Source organism: Acinonyx jubatus, chromosome A2 (assembly GCF_027475565.1).
Source record: "Acinonyx jubatus isolate Ajub_Pintada_27869175 chromosome A2, VMU_Ajub_asm_v1.0, whole genome shotgun sequence".
In the NCBI taxonomy this organism is placed as follows: Eukaryota; Metazoa; Chordata; class Mammalia; order Carnivora; family Felidae; genus Acinonyx; species Acinonyx jubatus.
In genome coordinates, this window is record NC_069383.1 from 112,098,624 (window position 1) to 112,118,417 (window position 19,794).

Sequence of the window (19,794 nt, forward strand, 5' to 3'; positions counted from 1 at the left end):
GCTTATGATCTTTTCTGCTGTTCTGGTTTTTCACTTTTCTAACCAGATACAACAAACATTTGTTTATACATCTTTTTTTTTTTTTTTTTAACATTTATTTATTATTGAGAGACAGAGACAGACAGAACATGAGCATGGGAGGGGCAGAGAGAGGGGGAGACACAGAATCTGAAGCAGGCTCCAGGCTCTGAGTTGTCAGCACAGAGCCCGACGCGGGGCTTGAACTCTCAAACCGCGAGATCATGACCTGAGCGGAAGTCGGATGCTTTACCGACTGAGGCACCCAGGCACCCCTGTTTATACATACCTTGATTTATTTGTTCAGATATGTCTGGTTTTCTTTTTTTGTTTATTCGAGATAAAATTCACACACCTGAAGATTTATCCTTTTAGTGTTACAGTGCAGTGGTTCTAGTACTTTCACAAGGTTGTATAGCCATCACCACTACCCAATTCCAGAATATTTTCATCACCCTAAAAGAAACCCTGCACCCATTAAGCAGTCACTTCCTCCTACCCTACCAACTGCTACTCTACTTTGACTATACTCTACTTTTCTGATATAAATGGAAACATACAATATTTTGCCTTCTGAGACTGGCTTCTTTCTCTTGGCGTAACGTTTTCAAGGTTCATCCATGTTGTGGCGTGTGTCAGCAAGCACTTCGTTCCTTTTTATTGCCAATTAATAAGCCCTTGAATGACTAAACCACATTTTACATATCCATTACATTCAGCTGACGAACATTTGAGTTGTTCCTACTTTTTGTCTATTATGAATAGACAAATATGCTACGAACGTTTGGGTAATTTTGTGTGTGTGGACGTATGTTTTAATTTCTCATGTATATAACTAGGGAGTGGAATTGCTGGTCATATGGTAACTCTGTATTTAAACTTGGTGAGGAAGTGCCAGACTTTTCTACAGTGGCTGCACCATTTTACATTCCCACCAGCAATGTATGAGGGTCCAGTTTCTCCACATCCTCCCCAGCACCTGTTATTACCTGTCTTTTTTATTATAAACATCCTGTTGGGTGTGAGGTGGTATCTCATTGTGGTTTTGATTTGCATTTCCAGTGATGTTGAGCATCTTTTCATGTGCTTATTGGCCATGTGTGTCCTCTTCTAAGAAATATCTAAATCCTTGGCTCATTTTTTTTTTTTAACTGACTGCTTTATCTTTTTATTTTTGACTTGAAAGAGTTCTTTAGATATTCTGGTTACTAAACCGTTGTAAGATGTGTGTTTTGCAAATATTTCCTCCCATTCTCTGGGTTGTCTTTTGTGTGTGGAAGGGCAGGGTTTCTTTTTACTTTCCTAATAACTTTTTTCTTTTTTTAAGCTTTTATTTTTAAGTAATCTGTACACCCACCGTTGGGCTCGAACTCACAACTCCAAGGTCAGGAGCCAATGCTTCACCAACTGAGCCAGCTAGGCACCCCATTTACTTTCTTAATATCTTTTGAAGCACAGAAGTTTAAATTTTGGCAGTGTCTAATTTGTCTGTTTTCTGTTACCTTATTATATGTATATTTGTGTAACCACCATCGCAGTCAAAACGCCGGACTCTCCCCTCACCAAAAAGTTTTCCCTCCTGCTGCCATGCTGAGCTCACACCCCATAGATGCTGTTTTTAAACTACCATTATACCTTCATTGGCCTGAGAGTCTTTTATGTGTGTGTTTGTGTTCATCTTTAATGTTCTTGTTTTTTGTTTAATAGGCAGAAACAAGCCAGGGAGCTCTGGGCACACTGGCAAATGTAGTAACCTCCCTTGCCAACTTGAGTGAGTCCCTTAACAATGGTGACGCTTCAGAAATGCAGCCGGAGGACCAGTCCGCAAGTGAGATTACTCGGTATGATCCCATGAGGGTGGAGGCTCTGCCCAGTGTGCACACTTAACTGCTGTTTTGTGAGGGCTGGCGGCAGCATTTTGACACCCACCCTGTATTTAATCAAGGATGGTAAAGTCACAGTGTCCCTGCACATCTGTCTTCCTTCACATTTTAACTATGGGAACCAGGATTCGTTTATATTACATGATATAAAACAATCAAAGTTGCTTTTCATTCCAAACAATGAAAAAGGAAATGGAGTGACTGAGTGGAAGCAGGGAAAACCCTTCAATAGACAGGTGTTCCTTGCATTAGTTATTTTGAGTAAATATTAATAGTTCATCCCCTTTCCCACTTCTGTTTTAGCCTATTTTTCCAAGTAGTCTAAAGCTTAAGTCCATCAGAGTGTTAGCTACTAGCATTAGCTGGCCCTGGACATCCGTAACCGGCTGCAGAGAGTTTCTTCTCCATAGGCTCTCGTGTTTGCTCCTTTCCTGTGGGACTGGTCACCCCTGCCTGTCTTGCCAGGCTGGGCAGATGTACAGCTGGAGGCCACACAAGTGCCCCAGGCCTCATGATCTCTTGCAGTCTGATAGCAAAGAGGATGGGATTCGAGTTGGATAGAATTCTGTTTCCACCATTTACTGGGTGGTTGGTCTTAGAAGAGTTATGTAACATCTCCAGGCCTCAGCTTTCACATCTATAAAATGGGGAGGGTTCTACCTTAGAGAGTAGTGTGAAAAATAGAAATTATGTGTTAAAATAAATAATATATAGCTTAGTGCCCATGATGATGTATGGACTGTACACAGAAACTTTCATTGTCATCCCTTCCCCCAGCAGGTAGAATTTAATGATCTTTTCCCCATTGCATGGTTTTTCTAGATTATGTCTCAGCTAGAGTTCTGTTCCTCCTAAAAGCTGTGGATTCACACCACTGACTGCTTCATTTTTGCTCACAGGGCATTTGATACCTTAGCTAAAGCACTTAATACCACAGACAGCTCCTCACCTCCGAGCCTAGCAGACGGCATAGATGCCAGTGGAGGAGGCGGCATCCACGTCATCAGCAGAGACCAGTCCACACCCATCATCGAGGTCGAAGGGCCCCTCCTTTCAGATACTCATGTCACATTTAAGGTGAGTGCATTCAGCCTACCCACATGCCCCAGCCTCCCAGCCTGCAGTGTAAAACCAAAATCTTGTAGCAAGCTCATTTTCATGTTGTGGCTTTTGATCCAGACCTGGTGTTCCAGAACAGTATTCTCATTAAAAAGCATTTTCACTCCGTTTTGCTCATTTGGCTTTCAAGGTAACTTGCCCTGAAGCAGGTGTGGCCTGTCCTTGCCAAGAGGGGTTGACCAGGTGCTGACCCTCGAGGGTTTTTAATGGACTGCTCTGCCTTTTCTAGGATGGCCTAGCTCCAGCACAGGCTCAGTCAGGCACCTTTGTCTGCTTCAGCGTGCAGGCAGCCAGCCTTCATTCCTAGCCGCTGGTCCTGACCGCTTGCCATCGCTAGCCACAGAACTTTGAAGAGCTATTAGTCTTCCCCACAGGCTCCTCCATGGCCTTGCTTCCAAAAGACACTCCTCAGTTTCTAGGGCTACAGACCGTGTCTTCCTATCCCCGAGTGCTCTTGACTAGAGAGGCCTGACCAGTCACTTAGGAAGACTGGGTCCCTGCTCATAGTTGCCCACTGGTGCCAAGAATATAGGTCACCAGTGGGATTCCAGCATCAAAGGCATTAATGCCCCTTCTGGACAGTGGAGCTCTGGAGCCCAGGCCTGAGCATTCTGATGATGGGATCTCGTCCTCCCACCATATGGGTTTCTTTTCAGCTCTCACTCACTGTCACCCTGAGGCCACCTACCAAATGCCCACTAGCTATGAAGTTGATCCCTGTTCCCAGATTCAATTTAGATTTTAACCTCCAGCTCAAAATGGAATTGCTTTAGAACAAATAGCAATTTAATTGAGGCAAAAGTTGAAAAGTATGTCTTTGTGTGATTGAGCTGGGAGGTCACCATCATTGACCACATTCTGAGGGCCATCAGACCCGAGTTCATTGGGCAAGAGACCACAGGGTGTTGGTGCCAGCCCCCCACTGCAGAGGACACAGGTTTCATAAGGATGGGTCTGCACAGGAGCTTCAGCATTAGAGATTATCACAACTCAAGTGTCACAGTTGTTGAAACGTGACAGGGATTCATGTTGACCTGTCTCTGTGTCACCTCCTGTGCTGTGTGCCTCTTCTTCTCCAGCTCACCATGCCCAGCCCAATGCCAGAGTACCTCAACGTGCACTACATCTGCGAGTCAGCGTCCCGCCTGCTTTTCCTCTCCATGCACTGGGCCAGGTCAATCCCAGCTTTTCAGGCACTTGGGTAAGTGGCCTTTTCTCTCTGTGCATATCTTTCAGCAAGAGCCCTCCCCTCATTAGGAGTGGCCCAGAAGATATCTGAGGGCCATTCTAGTTTGTTCCTGTGATCTCATTCAAGTGACCCTGATTTTCTTATTAAACATACTAAGTGGACTGGTAGCCGAGGTCCATGGTTGCCACTATTTCGGTGTTACTCAAACTTTTATCAGTCTTCTCCATATGCCAAGGACTTGGTGCTGGGAGCCAGGGATGGAGTGGAGCAAAAGGCAGGAGTCATCCTGAAATGTTGAGACAAGTAGCAGGAGCTCCTCAGATAGGGTCATACTGTTTGCAGCATGGTAGCCATGCTGTCCTGAGTATAAATCACCCAAGACAGGGCTGAAGGCTGGCGTGGCTGGCCTCTTCCTGTCTCCAGTGCCGGCTTCTCCCCTGCAGGGTTTGCAGACCCTCTGTTCTCTGTCTGCAGGGTGTGTCTCCCACCCCCTTAGCTCTTAGCCCTTGGATCACTGCAGCCTCTTCTGACAGCCATGTCAGGGCCACTGTGAGTTTAGAAGGCTGTAGGAGATGCCAGTTTAGTCATACCCATTCAGATTTCTCATTACTGAAGTCTAAAGAGTCTTTGTTAAGAGAATAGTTTATCCTCAGAGGGACTTTAGTTAAGAGATTCACACAGACAGTGGTGTTTTCAGAGAATGGTCCTGAACATACCATAGACCTTCAAGAAACACTTGCTGAATCGACCTGTTTGGGGCAAACTGGGCCCTGGAGAATGCCAGCATGTACCCACACCCACTCTGACCTCTGTCCCCAGGCAGGACTGCAACACCAGCCTGGTGCGGGCCTGCTGGAACGAGCTCTTCACCCTCGGCCTCGCCCAGTGTGCCCAGGTCATGAGTCTCTCCACTATCCTGGCGGCCATTGTCAACCACCTGCAGAACAGCATCCAGGAAGGTAGGGCTGGGCTGGGCTGTGGGGGATTGCATCTCGGTTCAGGCTGACTCCTTGCAAACTGGCCAGCCTCAGTGTCCCACAGCATCCTCAGGCTGAAGGTAGTTTAACATTTAAGTCCTAGGACCTTTACCAGTGAGAACATTTAAATTTCCACCCGTCTGTCATCTTATAAGGCATATGAAAGGCGAAAAAAAGATAATTGAAGAAATTGCCAACTTCCTGATACGTAGGCATTTGGTGATGTTTCCAGCATAATCTTACATTTCCATCTTGATTGGCAGGCATACATGGAAAAAAACTAGTTTTTCACCTGTGGGGTGAAAGAAAAACCCAGTTTTTCCCTACTGTGCTTCTCTTCCCTGCATGTCTCCTTTACTACTCACACAGAACACTTTTTTTTTTTTTTTTTTTTTTTTTGAGAGAGAGAAAGAGCACGAGAACACGGGGGAGAGGGGCAGAGGGGGAAAGAGTAAATCTCAAACAGGCTCCATGCTTAGTGAGAAGCCCGATGCAGGGCTCAATCTCACGACCATGAGATCATGACCTGCGCCAAAATCAGAAATTGGACACTTTACCAACTGATCCACCCAGACTCCCCAAGCACTTCAGTTCTGGAACTTGTAGTCACCAATGTGTGGAGGTGTTTCCCCACAACAGGCAATTCCCTGTGACACCAATTCTGACACTGTCTACCCAGAGATAGCGTCAGATCCCACGGGTGTTAAGGGCTCAGTCCCATAAGACCCTGTCCCCAAAACACACACACAAGTCCAGGCTATCACCTGTGCTTCTGACCAACCTGCTGTAGATCAGAGGTTGCAGCAGCCCTTAAGTTGGATTCATTCACTAGCGTCACTCACAGAACTTGAGGAGACACTTAAGTTTACCACTTTTTAAAAGGATATGATAAAGGATACAGATGAACAGCCAGATGAAGAGATACATAGGGTGAGGTCTGAGAGAATCTCAAGTACAGGAGTTTCTGTCCCCGTGGACTTGGGGTACTTCACCCTCTGGTGTGCATGTGTTCACCAACTTGGAAGCTCTCTGAACCCCATACTATTGGGATTTTATGATGGAGACTTCCTTCCTCATGTGGGCATGATCAATTATTAACTCCGTGTCTAGCTCCTCTCCCCACTCTGGAGGATGAGGGACGGGGCTGGAAATTCCAAGTTTCTTGGCATGCCTTAGTCTTTCCAGGGGCCAGGCCCCATAGATTCACCTCAAAAGATGAATCCTAGTGCTCTTAACACATAGGAGCTTACAAGGGTTTTAGGAGCTCTTTGTCAGGAACAGGGTCAAAGACAAATATTAGAATAAGATGTCGTGGTAGTGCTCTTATCACTTAGAAATTAACAAGGGTTTCAGGAGCTCTGTGCCAGAAACTGGGGGCAGAGACCAACAGACAGATTTTTTTATTATCTCGTAACAGGTTACCCTTTCCCATATAACAAATTCTCACAATCCTAGAGAGACTATTATCGCAGTAAGGTCCCTGGATTGCCCCAAGTGAAACGGCAAGCAGAAGAGCCAGGCACAGACAAGGGTCGTGCAGACCCCCTAGTCCAGGACACAGTTGCATACCCAGCTGCTGCTCACGAGCGAAGGTGACTCTCTTCCAGAAAGATTTGTGGCAACTACCTAACATTTGGTGGTCAGATCCCAGCCATGTCAGGACAGGAGATAGCCAGTGCAGATAGCCCTCTGCCTGCCGGAAGTCCATAGTATCAAAGACATAGTCTTGAGGGAGCACGCCTAGGATTCAGCACTGACACTAAAAATCTACAGCTGATACTGAATTGCAGTTGAGCTGCACTTTTCATTAGGCATTCCAGATGTTTGATTATCTAGGGATTCGAGTTACCTAGTCACACCTTTGTTTTTCTAGTTACTCCTTTGGACTAGTAACGTAAAGCTGATTTTTTTTTTTTTTAACCCTGTAACATTTTGTTGATTTTAAGTTAGATTTGTTCACAAATGAGGATTGGTTTCCTTTATTTTTAACTGAGTGTAATAATACTAATACCTTCAGCAAATACTACCATGAAGATTAAATCGGAAAACACACAAAATTGTTTCACAACTAAAAAATGTCGACATTTAATGGTCATATCCGTAAACATTTATTAAATGCCTGCAGAGACTTAGAAAATCTGACCACTGTTAAGAATTGACTTATAGGTCTTAAGCACAGAATAAAAGGAGTTACCAGTTTGTGCCTATAGGCCAAAGTTGCTGCCCACCGTGGGGCCAGGGAGAATCGCTGGTCTGGGGGATTATTACTGAGACAGCATACATAGCAGAGTGGAATTTGGGTACCTATTGTCACTTCTCCTTCACCTGGAAACTGAGGCTGTTAACCATCTGAAGGTAAATGGTTTTCCATTAAAAAGTGAAATCATTTTCTCTTCTCTTTGTGGCTCCTCAAAGAAGCTTGTGTTGTTATTCTCACCAGCCTTTCTCAGAGGATCTGTGATGTTGATTTGTAGATAAACTTTCTGGAGACCGGATAAAGCAAGTCATGGAGCACATCTGGAAGCTTCAGGAATTCTGTAACAGTATGGCGAAGCTGGATATAGACGGCTATGAGTATGCATACCTTAAAGCTATAGTTCTCTTTAGCCCCGGTAAGATATGTGGTGGTGACTCACAACAGTTTTCCGCCTATGTCTACTGATATTTCTGAACATGAACGTGTTGTCACGCTGTCAGCCATGTACAGAGAGCCCTGCCAGATTGTATGTGACAGAATGTTCTCCTAAAAGGTGTGCTTTGCTAGCTAACATAAACACATAACGTTCTTTTAAATTGTTTTTACAGTCCCAAAGACATATGCCATAGTGCCTTCCAGATGTTTTGACTTCATATGTTGAATAGATCTATTCTGTATCCTAATTTAAACCATTGGCCAAACAAGACTTCAGCATACAAAACAGAGTAGTACACTACTGTCCAATGTCCTTTTTTGTTCGTTTTGATTTGTTTTGCTTTCCTTTTTGCCAATTTTTAGTTTATATTAGCATATGTCCTCCAGTACAGACTGAAACTGCACAAGTTTACCTGTTCCTGGAGGACAGTAGCAGCAGCTAAAGAAGAGGCAGCAGGACTGTCCGGCTGGCCTCGCTGCCCCCCTCTCGGCTGTTGTCTCGGAGCCTCCAGAGAGGTCACTCAGGCTGACTGCTGAACTCGATAGCAGGGTTGGACACCGCTAACTCCCTCCCTTCTTCCCCAGCCATCCACTCATGAACAACAAAGTAGCTAATAAAAATGGGAGAAATTATGTATTAAATACATAGAAAGTAAATGATAATTTCTAATCTCATGTGATGGTTCCAAGCCAGATGTCCAAACCAAGCCAGGTGGGGCTGGTGAGGCTGGTGTGACCACTCAGGAGCCCAGCCCTCTCCCGGGAACCCTCAGGCCTTGGCAGAGCATAGAGCAAAAACTAATGTTTTAACAGTAATATCCAAACCAGATCCACCTTCAGAGTTCAATCTACATTGTACTTGAGAAATTTGCCAGAGGCTTAATTAAAAATACTAAGAAGTCTGCAAGCGAGGCTTTCACAATACACAAGGCAACTCAGGGGTACTTTTCTCTTTTTAGACCATCCAGGTTTGACCAGCACAAGCCAGATTGAAAAATTCCAAGAAAAGGCACAGATGGAATTGCAGGACTACGTTCAGAAAACCTATTCGGAAGACACGTACCGGTGAGGCGCAAAGATACACACTCTTGCTGTGGGGCAGGAGGGGGTGCAGCTGGATCTGTAGTCACAAATATAAATTGTCAGCCTTTCCACGTCTGGCAGCCCGGTGAAGCCTCCTTTTGATCACACTTTAGTTCTTGCATTTCATGGATGGTAACAGTGTGTGGAAAGTGCTAGGTGGGAGGGGCAGGAATACTGGACCATTCCAGTGTTTGCTGGGTAAACTGCAGGTGGAACCTTGGGTGGTTCTTCTGTAACATGAGGGTTTGGAATCGTTGCTGTGTAATTCCCTCCGAGGCTCACGTCGTGCACAGACGGTAGTTCTCACAGAGATTCCCTTTGTCCAGAAGAGCAGCTGTGCCCCCGTGGTCTGCGTCCACTGAAGAGGCCAAGCTAGCGTACGTGGTAGCAAAGTTTTTGTTGACAGAAACCGACCCCGACCTCTACAAAGGAGTGAGTGGGTTATAGAAAATAGTAATTTTGCCGTCAGATAAACTGATTTTTTTTGAACTCCCATTTTTTAGGTAAAAAAGTTAGTTTGTATTATTTGTAATGATTGGGCAGCAAATACATGTATATACACATATACTCATAGATATACATGTGAGCCTTTGTCATGCAAAACTGAACAGGAAAGTTCTGAAATAGGGCAGGATGCCTGGCAGGCTTTCCAGCCAAGGAGTGGAGGAGCTCTTTCCCCATGACCACTTCCAACCCACTGGAAACTCCATGAATTACTGAGGTCATGTCAGGCAAACTATTTAATATTCCCTTCCCCGCCCTGTCCTCTCAAAATAAACACTGGAGCAAAATTGACCCATAAGATACACGGCCCCACTTCTCTCCATGTGTGTCCCCTTCACAGACCTCAATCCAAAGATGCCCCACAGAATGAGGATGCCAGGCCCCAGGGACCCATTTCTGTGGTGTGATTGGCAGACCTGTAGCTGGCCCTGCTGGGAGAGAACCTCCTCTGCTTTAGGCACACCTCCATGGCCCACGCATAGCTTTTGCCAGAGCAGGATCCATTTTGACTGGAATCTAAGAAAACCTCACCATGAGTCTCAAGTGATTACAGCCTCAATACATATAGAATGGGACTGCCAATGGGAGCTCTGCCACCCATACCCAGAGCTCATCCAACCCAGCCGGGTACGCAGGCAAGCTGTCCCCAGAGGTAGCCATGGGCCTACTCCCACACAGTGTCCGTGGTCAGAAGAGACTGGAAATGCCCCTGTAGGGACTGCTAACAGAACCACACAGCACACTAGAGCCGTCTTGACAACAGCAGCTCTCTGGCCTTTGAAAGTAGGTGTTTCTACAAAAATCTAGTGAGGGACCTAGGGATAGATAAAGGGCATGGTAAGAAAAGTGATTTGGAACCAAAAATGAGATAAGGGAGGCTTTCTCATAGGATAGGACTCAGAAACTCACTCAGAGACAGTTCCCCCAAAAGCCCTAGGACGGTTGACACCCGTTTCTGCATTGTTTTAGTCTTTCCCATTTTATGCCTTTTCTCATACTGTCTGTTCCTCCTGAAATAACCCTTCTATCCCTCCCCATTGTTTATATCTCTGCTGAGAGAAACCTCAGCCAGCCTCTAAGGCCCAGCTGACCTGTCCCCCCGCACACCCCAAGAAGTCCTCCTTGATTGACCCTTGCTGAGTTTCCAAGATCCTTCATCCTGTCTGCCCCTTCTGGTCTGTGGTGGTGTCCCCTTACATCTTTGTGTGCCCTGCAAGACTCATGGTGGCTGGGCGAATGGACGATGATGTTGGAATGCCGCTTGCATAATCTGTATTTTCTCTTTTTAAAAATAACAGTGTTCACTGTAGGAAAGAAATGAGAACATTCTGGAAAGTAAAATGGAAGCTTTTCAGTTCCTGTAAATAGCACTATCCATAGTTAACGTTTTATGCATTTCCTTCCAGAAATTTTTTATGTCTGTGTAACTGGAATCATAAAATCCAAAGTAAGGTTTTGTAACCCTTTCTTCATGTAATGTTCAACAAGCATACTTCTGCATTTTCTGTGGTTGAGGAGATGCTGTCATTTCTTTAGAACTTTCCTGCTAATGAAAATATAGGTTGTTTCCAGACTAGGCTGGCACGCAGTGAGCATCCTTGCACACGTAGCTTTGTACAGTGTCTGTGGAATGGCCAATCATGTGGGATGCTTCAGATACAGTGTCCAGAGAGCCATCAGAACGGGGTCATGATGTGTCCTCCCACCCAGGGTGTTTTCAAAATGAAAACAATTTTATTGCTTCATTTTTTAATTAGGATGCTATGTGAACACTAGAGTAATACAGACAAAGGTTTAATAAGTAAAAGCATTCCAGATCCCCAAACCCAGAGATCAGGGTTTTGGTGAACATTTTGGTGAACATCCTTCCAAATACTTTCTTATACATGCCACACAAATAAATTTACACAAATGAGATTGTGTTACACTTGCTGCTTCCCAGTCTCCTTTTAGGTTTTTACTTGGCTGTACATCACAGACGTAACATCAGTGAATATGTATCTTTTTTATACTTTTTGCTGAATATACAGTGTGCTCTTTTATATGGAGATACCATAATTTAACCCATCCTTTATTGATTTCCAAATTTTTCTCTTTTGGTGGAGGTGGGGAGAATTGTTATAGATGAAGGAAACATTTGTACATACATCTTTGTACTTGGTTTTGATTTTCTCTCATGATAAATCCCTACAAGAGGAACTGTTGAAATTTGAAATACAGGGGGTAGGTCATGGGTCTGTTTGTTTGTTTCAATTCCAAGCAGTGCGGAGAGGGTCCCTGGGAGCCTGTCCAGGGAGAAGTCTGAAGGGCAGTGAACTCCCTTTCTCTAATGAGCCTCCCTTTTACAGATTGGCCCGGATTCTCGTTCGCCTGCCAGCACTCAGGCTGATGAGCTCAAACATAACAGAAGAACTTTTTTTTACTGGTCTCATTGGCAATGTTTCAATAGACAGCATAATCCCCTACATCCTCAAGATGGAGACAGCAGAGTATAACGGCCAGATCACCGGAGCCAGTCTATAGTGTGCACCGCACGCCTGCCGAGAAGCAGAAGGATCCTCCCAGGACCGCTCAGATAACAGAAAATAAAGTAGTGGTATTTTGGTATGTGCAAATATTTCCAGTATGTTAGCCATTTCCTACCTGGTTTCTTCTTACCTGTTAATCCCAAACAATAGCAACTAAAAGACTAGTAGGATCCTTTCCTGCCATAAGAAATGTTTTAATGCCTTTTGATGAAGCAGATTTTGGAACAATCTTTTAACCTAATTTGTATTTAGCAATTCTCAAAGGGCAAAAAACAAAGAGTTTTATAATGTCAGAGACTAGTATTAAACAAAACTAAACGAACCTAAGAAAACAGTATGTGTGTATATATATTAAAATTTTCCTTGGAATTAATAGCTACTAATTACCAGGGTAAATAATATTAGCACTTTCTAAGCACTTCTTATCAATGCGTATGTTAGCAACATCTTGCCTGTGGGCAGGACAAATGGAAAACTGTGTATGTCTTTTGCCGAAATGCTAATGATTTCTGTGAAAACGCAATAGGGTACAGGAGACAATCATTTATGTTTAAGAAAAGATGGCATCATTCCTAATTGTATGCACACATTAGTGGTGTTGAACTAAATTCCTATGAACGATTGAGAATGTGGCTCATGTGTATCATGCAGTAAGTGGGCGTGTGGTAGTGTAGTCGGTGGGGACCCCAACCGGAAGCTTCCTCAGCTGGTGAGTTGATGATGCTTGTCAGGTTCCCTGACCTCTGGTTCTGGTCTGTGACTGGCATCTACAGGCTCCTCCAAACCTAGGGCTCTCTTGATGACTGGTTCTCAGAATTGGATTGCAACCAGTCAGACATAAACTGCCAATTCCTGCAGCAAGTGAAAACATCCCCAAATCACCTCCACCACTCACGGCAGACAGAGCCTTCTGACCAAAAAGTGCAAGGTGGGCATTTTGAACCTGACAGTAATTCCTAAATGCAATCTGGGGCGGTTGCTCATTGTTCAGATGGAGGAAGGTCCCCTTCTCAGGGGTTTCCATTCCAAACGCCCCCTTGAGAAGGGTCTGTATTCCTGCAGTTCACTCAGAACTGTGAGGTGATTCAGCGGGGAGGGGTGCAGGATTTTGCTCCCTGTCCCAGGGTAGTGGTGATGGTATGGCTGAATGGAAGGGTTTCTCTGTTGACCTTGAATATCAGGGTTTTTCAAAGTGTTTCCAGACTCTGCATTTCTGTTGGCAGATCTTTGAATGCTACTGGCACACCATGCACTTTGATCCCTCCAGGTGTGTACCAGCAAAGAACCCTGGAGCATTTGGGGTGATGTATGCAGAAGCAGCCTACCTGCTCCTTATAAAAAACCCGTAACTCCCAAAGTTATCTTCTTTGTCCTAAGTTACAGCCACCATCATTTACAAGAGCAGAATGCAGTATAAGGAAGTTCTGTCTAGAGAAGAGCATAAATTCCCATGGATGTGAGTAAACGGTGGGCATTTCCTGCTTGGGAAAGTGGCATGTCCAAGACCAGATCAGGTACTCTCCGTTTCCTTTTTGTACAGCCCAGATTAAGAAAATACAGCATTAGGTTAAATCTGCATCTCCCAGGACCTTTTGACCAGATGGTATCCAGAAAGATCCCAGTGCACTTCCCCTGCCTCACAGGCACTCTCTGGTCTGGCTTGGGCCCTAGTCAGGGTGGGGCCTCATGTGCTATGTAGGTGCCCAGCCAGCTAGCCACTGGCTCTTGACAAAATAGGATTCTCTGTTCTGAAGTGTTAGGAGCACTTGGTGAAAGTCATTAGTAGGAATTAAGTGGGGATGGTATCTCCAACTTCTAAATTCCTGTTTGGATTTAATTATATTATTTATAGTTCATGACTTGGAAACACATTTTGGAGATAATAGGGGTGCCTGTTATAAAATGATGGAAAGAATTTAATTTTGCCAGCTTAAATTTTTGGTTTGTAACTTTGAAGAGATTTAAATTTCAAAATTAAGAAAAAAACAGCCAAGACAGTAGAGTTAGGGCAGGTCTGTTTCATTTCTACTCATGAAGGATTTTAGCAGAGGGTATTTTCAAGCACGTTTATGCATCTTTCACAGCAAGTTGCCTGTTTTCTGTTCGATTTTTTAATATAAGCACGTCTGTTGATCACATAGCCATTCGGTGGCAATACCGGTGTCACATCTCCCAGATCTGAGTTCTCCATGTTAGGGGAAAGGCCCACCCCTCATTCCCAGGGGTGGGCCCTGGAAGTCCTGTGTCCATTCGGCTTGTAGATACCTTTGCCTTTAGACAACGGCATGGCTTAGCCAAGACCTCGACCGAGGTCCCAGCGATGCACTTTTGAAAGTTTTGGGGCAGAGAAGATGATAAACCAGCAGGAAGACAGGGAACATTTGGGTGAGTGCTGCACTCTGGCCAGGTAGCCCTGGACAAAAAGCGGTTCAGCTTGGAGGGTTGTTGATTTTGACCTAGTCTTGCCCCTTGAGTCCCTTCACTGGTGATGGCTGATGGCAGTGGACCATTTTGGGCTTTGAACACTCATTAGTTTCCCAGATCCTCTTGGCTTTACTTTGAAGTAGCCTTTTCCCTAAGGATCATGTTCACACAAGCTGATTTCTTGCTGCCCCAAATCATTTCACACCTTGGACAGCAGGTCCATCCCATCTTGTCAGATTGCTTAAGAGAAGCCCAAAGTCCAGACTTTTTTAAAGGGATCCCAAGCAAATACTGAGGCTCAACTTTCACAAGGCTTTTACCCCTCGTTGGTAGTTGGTGAAACTCTAGATTTGGTTAAGTGATGCCAGCTCTCTGCCCAAGAGCAGGTTCTTAGTCACACAGCCTGTGCACATGTCCCTTCTGTTAACCTGGCCCTTCTTCCCTTGTGAGGAGAGGTCTATCAGCTAAAGGAGGTGGTGATATACACCATTGTTTCTTGATGAAATGGGCTCTTTTCCGGCAGTATCTCAGATAATGCTAGACAGTTATATGTTGAAATTCTGGAGGTCATTACGTATAATCCTAAAACAGGACAGGCAGAGACTTAGAAAAATTACTCAAGCAAATGATACTTTCCAAGCTATTCCACCCTTCTGATTTGAAATTTGTATGTGTGTCTATTGGGGGGTTACCATTATTTATTGTCTAGCTTCTGCCATGAGGCTGTTCTTGGGGTTCTTTTGTTGTTTGGGTTTTTATATTTCATTGCAGGTATAGTCACTTGTAAGATGTTATGTAAATGCCCTCAAGAGGGATGGTTTCCTAGCTTCTCAGTATTAAATGTGAACTCTGTTCTGAGGCAGTTGCCACCATCCATGGTGATCGCAATGGATGCACCTACTCTTGGGCTCCCTGACGTGGCAGCCACATATCGCTAGAGCGCATGGTTGCAGCCATAGTACATATTTACTTAGCTGTTTTGCTTGTTTGGGGGATGGCCGTGGCAGGAAGGCTAAGATTTAGAAGGGCTATATCTAGTGCTTTTATTCTGGGGGAAAATGCATCCTAATCCTTTGGGGTGATTTCCAGTAGTCTTGCCCCCAGCCTGCTCTCTGCCTGACAAGCAGCCCTTGGCTATGAATCCAAGTTCTAGGACCTGATCAGAAGTTTGTTGCCCACTTGCTGGTGGAAAGGGCCTCATGTGCAGTGGGGCTAGCTAGATGACATTTCATCTCTAAGTGTAGGCCATGAAGTGTCATCTTCTGACATTCGCTTTTATCCCCGGGGGTGGGGGGGTGGGGGAGGTAGGGAGGCAGTGCCCTTTAGACCCTGGAAGGTTGGAGCAGGCCAGGCAGATGCCCACATGCTTCCTTTATCCCACTTCCAGTCTCTAGATTGTACGGCTCTTTGAAAATGTCTTAACTTTGATGTAAATTTGTAAAGCCAAGCCCTAATCGAGGTAGCGGGTTTGGGTCTTTTGTACACAGGGTTCTGGACATCCCCACGTGTGCCTCTTGCCAGCGCACACTTGTGCATGTCCAGCCCTGGGGTCCCTTCAGCGGCATTGTGCGTGTACAGATTTATAGGCTTGTATGACTGAATGAATGTACATGTGTTTATATCTATATATGTACAGTGTATATAGTGTGTGTATGTGTACATAGATGTATATTATGTATACAGACATGTAGCCATGTATCCAAAATTTCCTTATGTTTTAAAGAGAGTCTATGATAGAGTTGCTAAAGTAAATGGATGTGGGTGTTCCAAGGTCCCTCAGCAGGATGGATTTGCTGATATTTTAACTCCATTTTCCTTTGGGTGAGCCTGGCTGGAAAAGGCCATGAAGACAGAATCTCCACTCTGTATCAGGGAAGATTCCAGACAGAAAAGGTCCTGACAGGAGGACACCGCCGTATATTCTCTAGGTTCAGGCAAGGGCCAGAAAGGTAGAAGACCGTTCATGCTTATGTCCAAAACTAGGTGGGGACCTTTAACTTGGCTGCCACACACCTGTTTATGGCCTGACTAGAAGGAACTTGATAGTAGGAGCTGTCGGCCTTCCCAGACACTCGCTCTGTCATGTGGTCCAGAGACAGGCATCATAGTCAGAGATTCAGAGTGGTCCTTGTTCTGGGGCCTGACTCCTCGTGTGGTAGTGATTTCCTATGCTCACCCGGATTTAGCAAACGGTGGGCACTGCCCGGTGAGTAAACAGATTCCCATGTCTCTAGTGCCAGTTGAAAAAAACCTACCAAGAAGTCTTTCAAGATAAACATGAATATGATGACTAAATTATGGAATATTAAGTTACAAATCTTAAATTACTTCTCTAGCATGTGAATAAAATCCACTGACGTAAATCCTTCCTATAAATTGATTTAAACATGTCAGATAAAAATTGGATTTTAATATGGCTACATGTGCCCTTTAAGCTACAGATACCTAATTTTCCTCGCCCAGGTCTATTCTGATGAATTTTCCCCCTTAATCGGGCTTTAAACTGAGACACGGCACGCGGGAGCCAGGGCCCAGCCCAGCGTAGTTGCTTGCAGAGCTGGTGAATGGGGCCTGCCTGGCGGGAGGGCCGAAAGCTGGCCCGCTGAAGGGAACTGGAGAACGGCAAAACTCACATAGCCCATAGGTTTTCTGTTGTTTTTTAAAATAAGCTACCGAAATGTTTGAAAACACTTCATTGAGACTATAGTACTCAGTGCCTTTTGTGAGACGGTGGGTCATTTAGCCTTCAGCTTCCCCTATATTTGATGTAAAAGAAGCTCCTACTTCGCTGGCCTCATCCAACAGTACTTCCTGACCTTCCCCTGTCCTTGCCTGTCATGACAATCACACTCTTGAAGGTGGCTTTCCAGTTAAAATACAAGAGGAAGCTTGACAGTCTCTCAATCTTCAAAGTAAAAGTTTTCATTTGGGGCTATCTTAACAGCAATCTAAGAGTAATTAAAGTTTGAGCTTAAAAAGAGTATCTTAGGGGTGGGGAATGTCGGAGATACTTTTAAGGCCCAGCTATACTTCCAGTTCAGAAGCCAGTAATTCTGGTGTCTCAATATTTATACACACAGCATAGAAAAAATGCTATAAAAATCAATGTTCAGCAACATTTATCAACTGACAGACTGTGAGAAAGCTTAATATTTGGATAACATTTGGAAGTAGTAAACTTTATGTTAAAAACGACTTCTCTTTAGGAACGTGTACTCAATTACCATTTTAACGACCAGAGCGGCCACGGGCTCAGACGATGCCGCCACACAACTCAAGTGCTGGGATATTTTTCTACAGCCTCCGTTCTCCCAACTACCTTATAATAAACCAGTGTTCAACTAGTTTTATAACTGAAAAGCTGCACATTTTTCATAGTACAAACCCTAGTTTTTACCTGTAGTTTGGACCTCTCCGTTAAAATGTAGCTGCATTACCGGCCCTTTTAAAAGACATCTGTTAAAGGAAAATTCGGGTGTTAGATTTTCTTGGGACCGTTTCTGTAACTTCTGCCCTTCACAATGTAGAAAATACTGTTCATGCCATTACATTTTAATTCCAGGTTTAAAACCTGTTGAAAGCTGGAGCTTGAAATCAGCTTTATGTGATGGCATTTAAAAAATAGCATGTTCTTTTTAAACTGAATTTTATATCTAATCAGTGTCTTCAGTCTTGAAGAAGAATTTGCATTGTTGTGTTTGTATATAGAGTATTGCAGTGCATGAATTAGCTTTTATGCATTTTATTAAATGCTGTCTCAATGTGGCATTATTGTTGTGGCTTAATACTACTACCTAAATGAGGTTTATACTATTAAAAAAGTGAATTAAAGACTAATGTGCATCTGCTCATTTCTTCTAATAGTAACACCAGTAATGCCTGACCCCCAGGAGCACCCGCAGGAAGTACCCGCAGGTACTTCCCTAGCCGTCAGTCTACTTGATGGTCCACCTGACTTGCAAATACCTTTAGTGGGAAAGAAGGTGTGGAAGTCCAAAAGCCAGGTCGGTGGTTCTGGAGGGGAGCACAGCTGAGGTGCCAGGCTACACAAGCTGCAGTCACAGATGATACGCAAAAGCCAGGCCTCCAACCAGCCGGCTCATCCTGTAAGGGTATTCACTATCCAGAACAAAAATGTGTTCTTAAAGTTGTAGAAGTTGGAAAGAACTTGCTCCGTGGGGGGATCATGTGACCTCTCATTTTACTGGTGAGGATTCGGAGGTCCAGAGTCAGATTCTTGGCAGAACCCACTGGCAGCCAAATAGCTTTAAATGGCTGTGCCAGGTAAGTATTCAAAATGAAAACCAGTCACTTCAGAAGAACAAGGTCTAAAATCTATGCAAATAGACACTATCACAGCAGTCTTTTTTTCCTATTTCTGTACATTTTAAACCCATCTTTTATCACTACTAAACAAAGTAGGAAACAGGAGACAAAAGGGTCAAAGAGATAATGCCCCCTAGTGGTGCTTATTCCAAGTCTCTGTAAAGAGTAATAAGGGCGGCACTGGCTTGCCTTGCCTCCCGGTCAGCAACCTTTCTGGGCCCCCTGTGGGCCATGGAGGGAAGAGGTGCTTACTTCCCCAGCCCTGGCTCACTTTCCGAAAAGCTCCAGCGGCCCCAGCAGCCCAATCACAGCCTCAGCAGCTGGCGTGAAGGCCAAGGCTAAGTCAGCTGGGCGGGGTTATTAAAAAACATGACAGAAAGGGTTAGAATGGAGGATAGAATTCTCTGCCCACCCTCAAATGGTAAAGGGAGAAGGCACACTGCGTTGTGGACCTGTAGTTCAACACAACCCTGGTGAGCCTGCAGCCATCCCAGAATGCCTCCTCCGTGCCCAGCCCCACCAGCCGTCTCCCCGAACACAAGTCTGGTACAAAATCACCACCTGAACATCAGGTGGTGTAAATGTAAAAGGAGCCAAATCCCTCCCAATTTAATGGGCTGATCCCCCAGCATTTCTATAAAACATTCTGGTTCCACACGATTTCCCCAGCAAATTAGTTCCTGGCCTCCCCTTTCCTCTCAGCCCCACCGCCCAGGCATTTCCCACAGGGCAGCGTCTCAGCCAGGTAAGCCTTGAAGTAATCCGGGAGGGCTCAGGTGTCACCTGAGGGTTGAAACCGGCATCCCTCAGTGACAGCAGTATCCATGTCCTGTGAGGCAAGAACTAGGTGGACCTTCACCCCCTCTTGCAAACCTGAGAAAGAGGCAGGCTGAGAGGCACCCAGAGCAGGGCCTCGGAGTCTCGACCAGCCAGCACCTCACCCGTCCGCCCTCCTGGTCCGCAAACCTACCTGTGAACGGGGCCAGGGAGTGGCAGTGGCTGCCTCACCAGGGCACACACCTGAGGGAGGCTGCTCTGTGCCCGCCACGGGCGCCTCCTACACCACCTGCTCGCCTGCAGCCAAGCCTCTTGGGAGGAAGGTCGGTTGGCT

At 45.1% G+C, this 19,794-nt stretch overlaps 1 protein-coding gene and 1 long non-coding RNA gene across 6 annotated transcripts in view; one reads left to right on the plus strand and one right to left on the minus strand.

The window, feature by feature from the left end:
- Positions 1–11,991, plus strand: part of NR2C2 (nuclear receptor subfamily 2 group C member 2) — a 93,151-nt gene extending 81,160 nt beyond the window's left edge. For 4 of the 5 annotated variants that reach the window (XM_053218905.1, XM_027042719.2, XM_027042720.2 and 1 more), the window contains 7 exons: positions 1,726–1,859; positions 2,801–2,978; positions 4,100–4,221; positions 5,029–5,168; positions 7,661–7,798; positions 8,778–8,883; positions 11,754–11,991. In XM_053218905.1, coding sequence (XP_053074880.1) covers positions 1,726–1,859; positions 2,801–2,978; positions 4,100–4,221; positions 5,029–5,168; positions 7,661–7,798; positions 8,778–8,883; positions 11,754–11,928 — 993 coding nt within the window. In that variant the 3' untranslated portion in view covers positions 11,929–11,991. Of the gene's footprint in view, positions 1–1,725; positions 1,860–2,800; positions 2,979–4,099; positions 4,222–5,028; positions 5,169–7,660; positions 7,799–8,777; positions 11,031–11,074 lie in introns of all 5 variants that reach the window. The other variant, XR_008296998.1, reaches the window with a different exon arrangement.
- On the minus strand, positions 1,329–18,316 carry LOC128314860 (uncharacterized). Its single transcript, XR_008297002.1, has 2 exons — positions 17,755–18,316; positions 1,329–9,323 (listed from the first exon to the last, which is right to left on the minus strand). It is a non-coding gene; the product is annotated as an uncharacterized LOC128314860 (long non-coding RNA).
- Between the last annotated feature and the right edge of the window lie 1,478 nt (positions 18,317–19,794).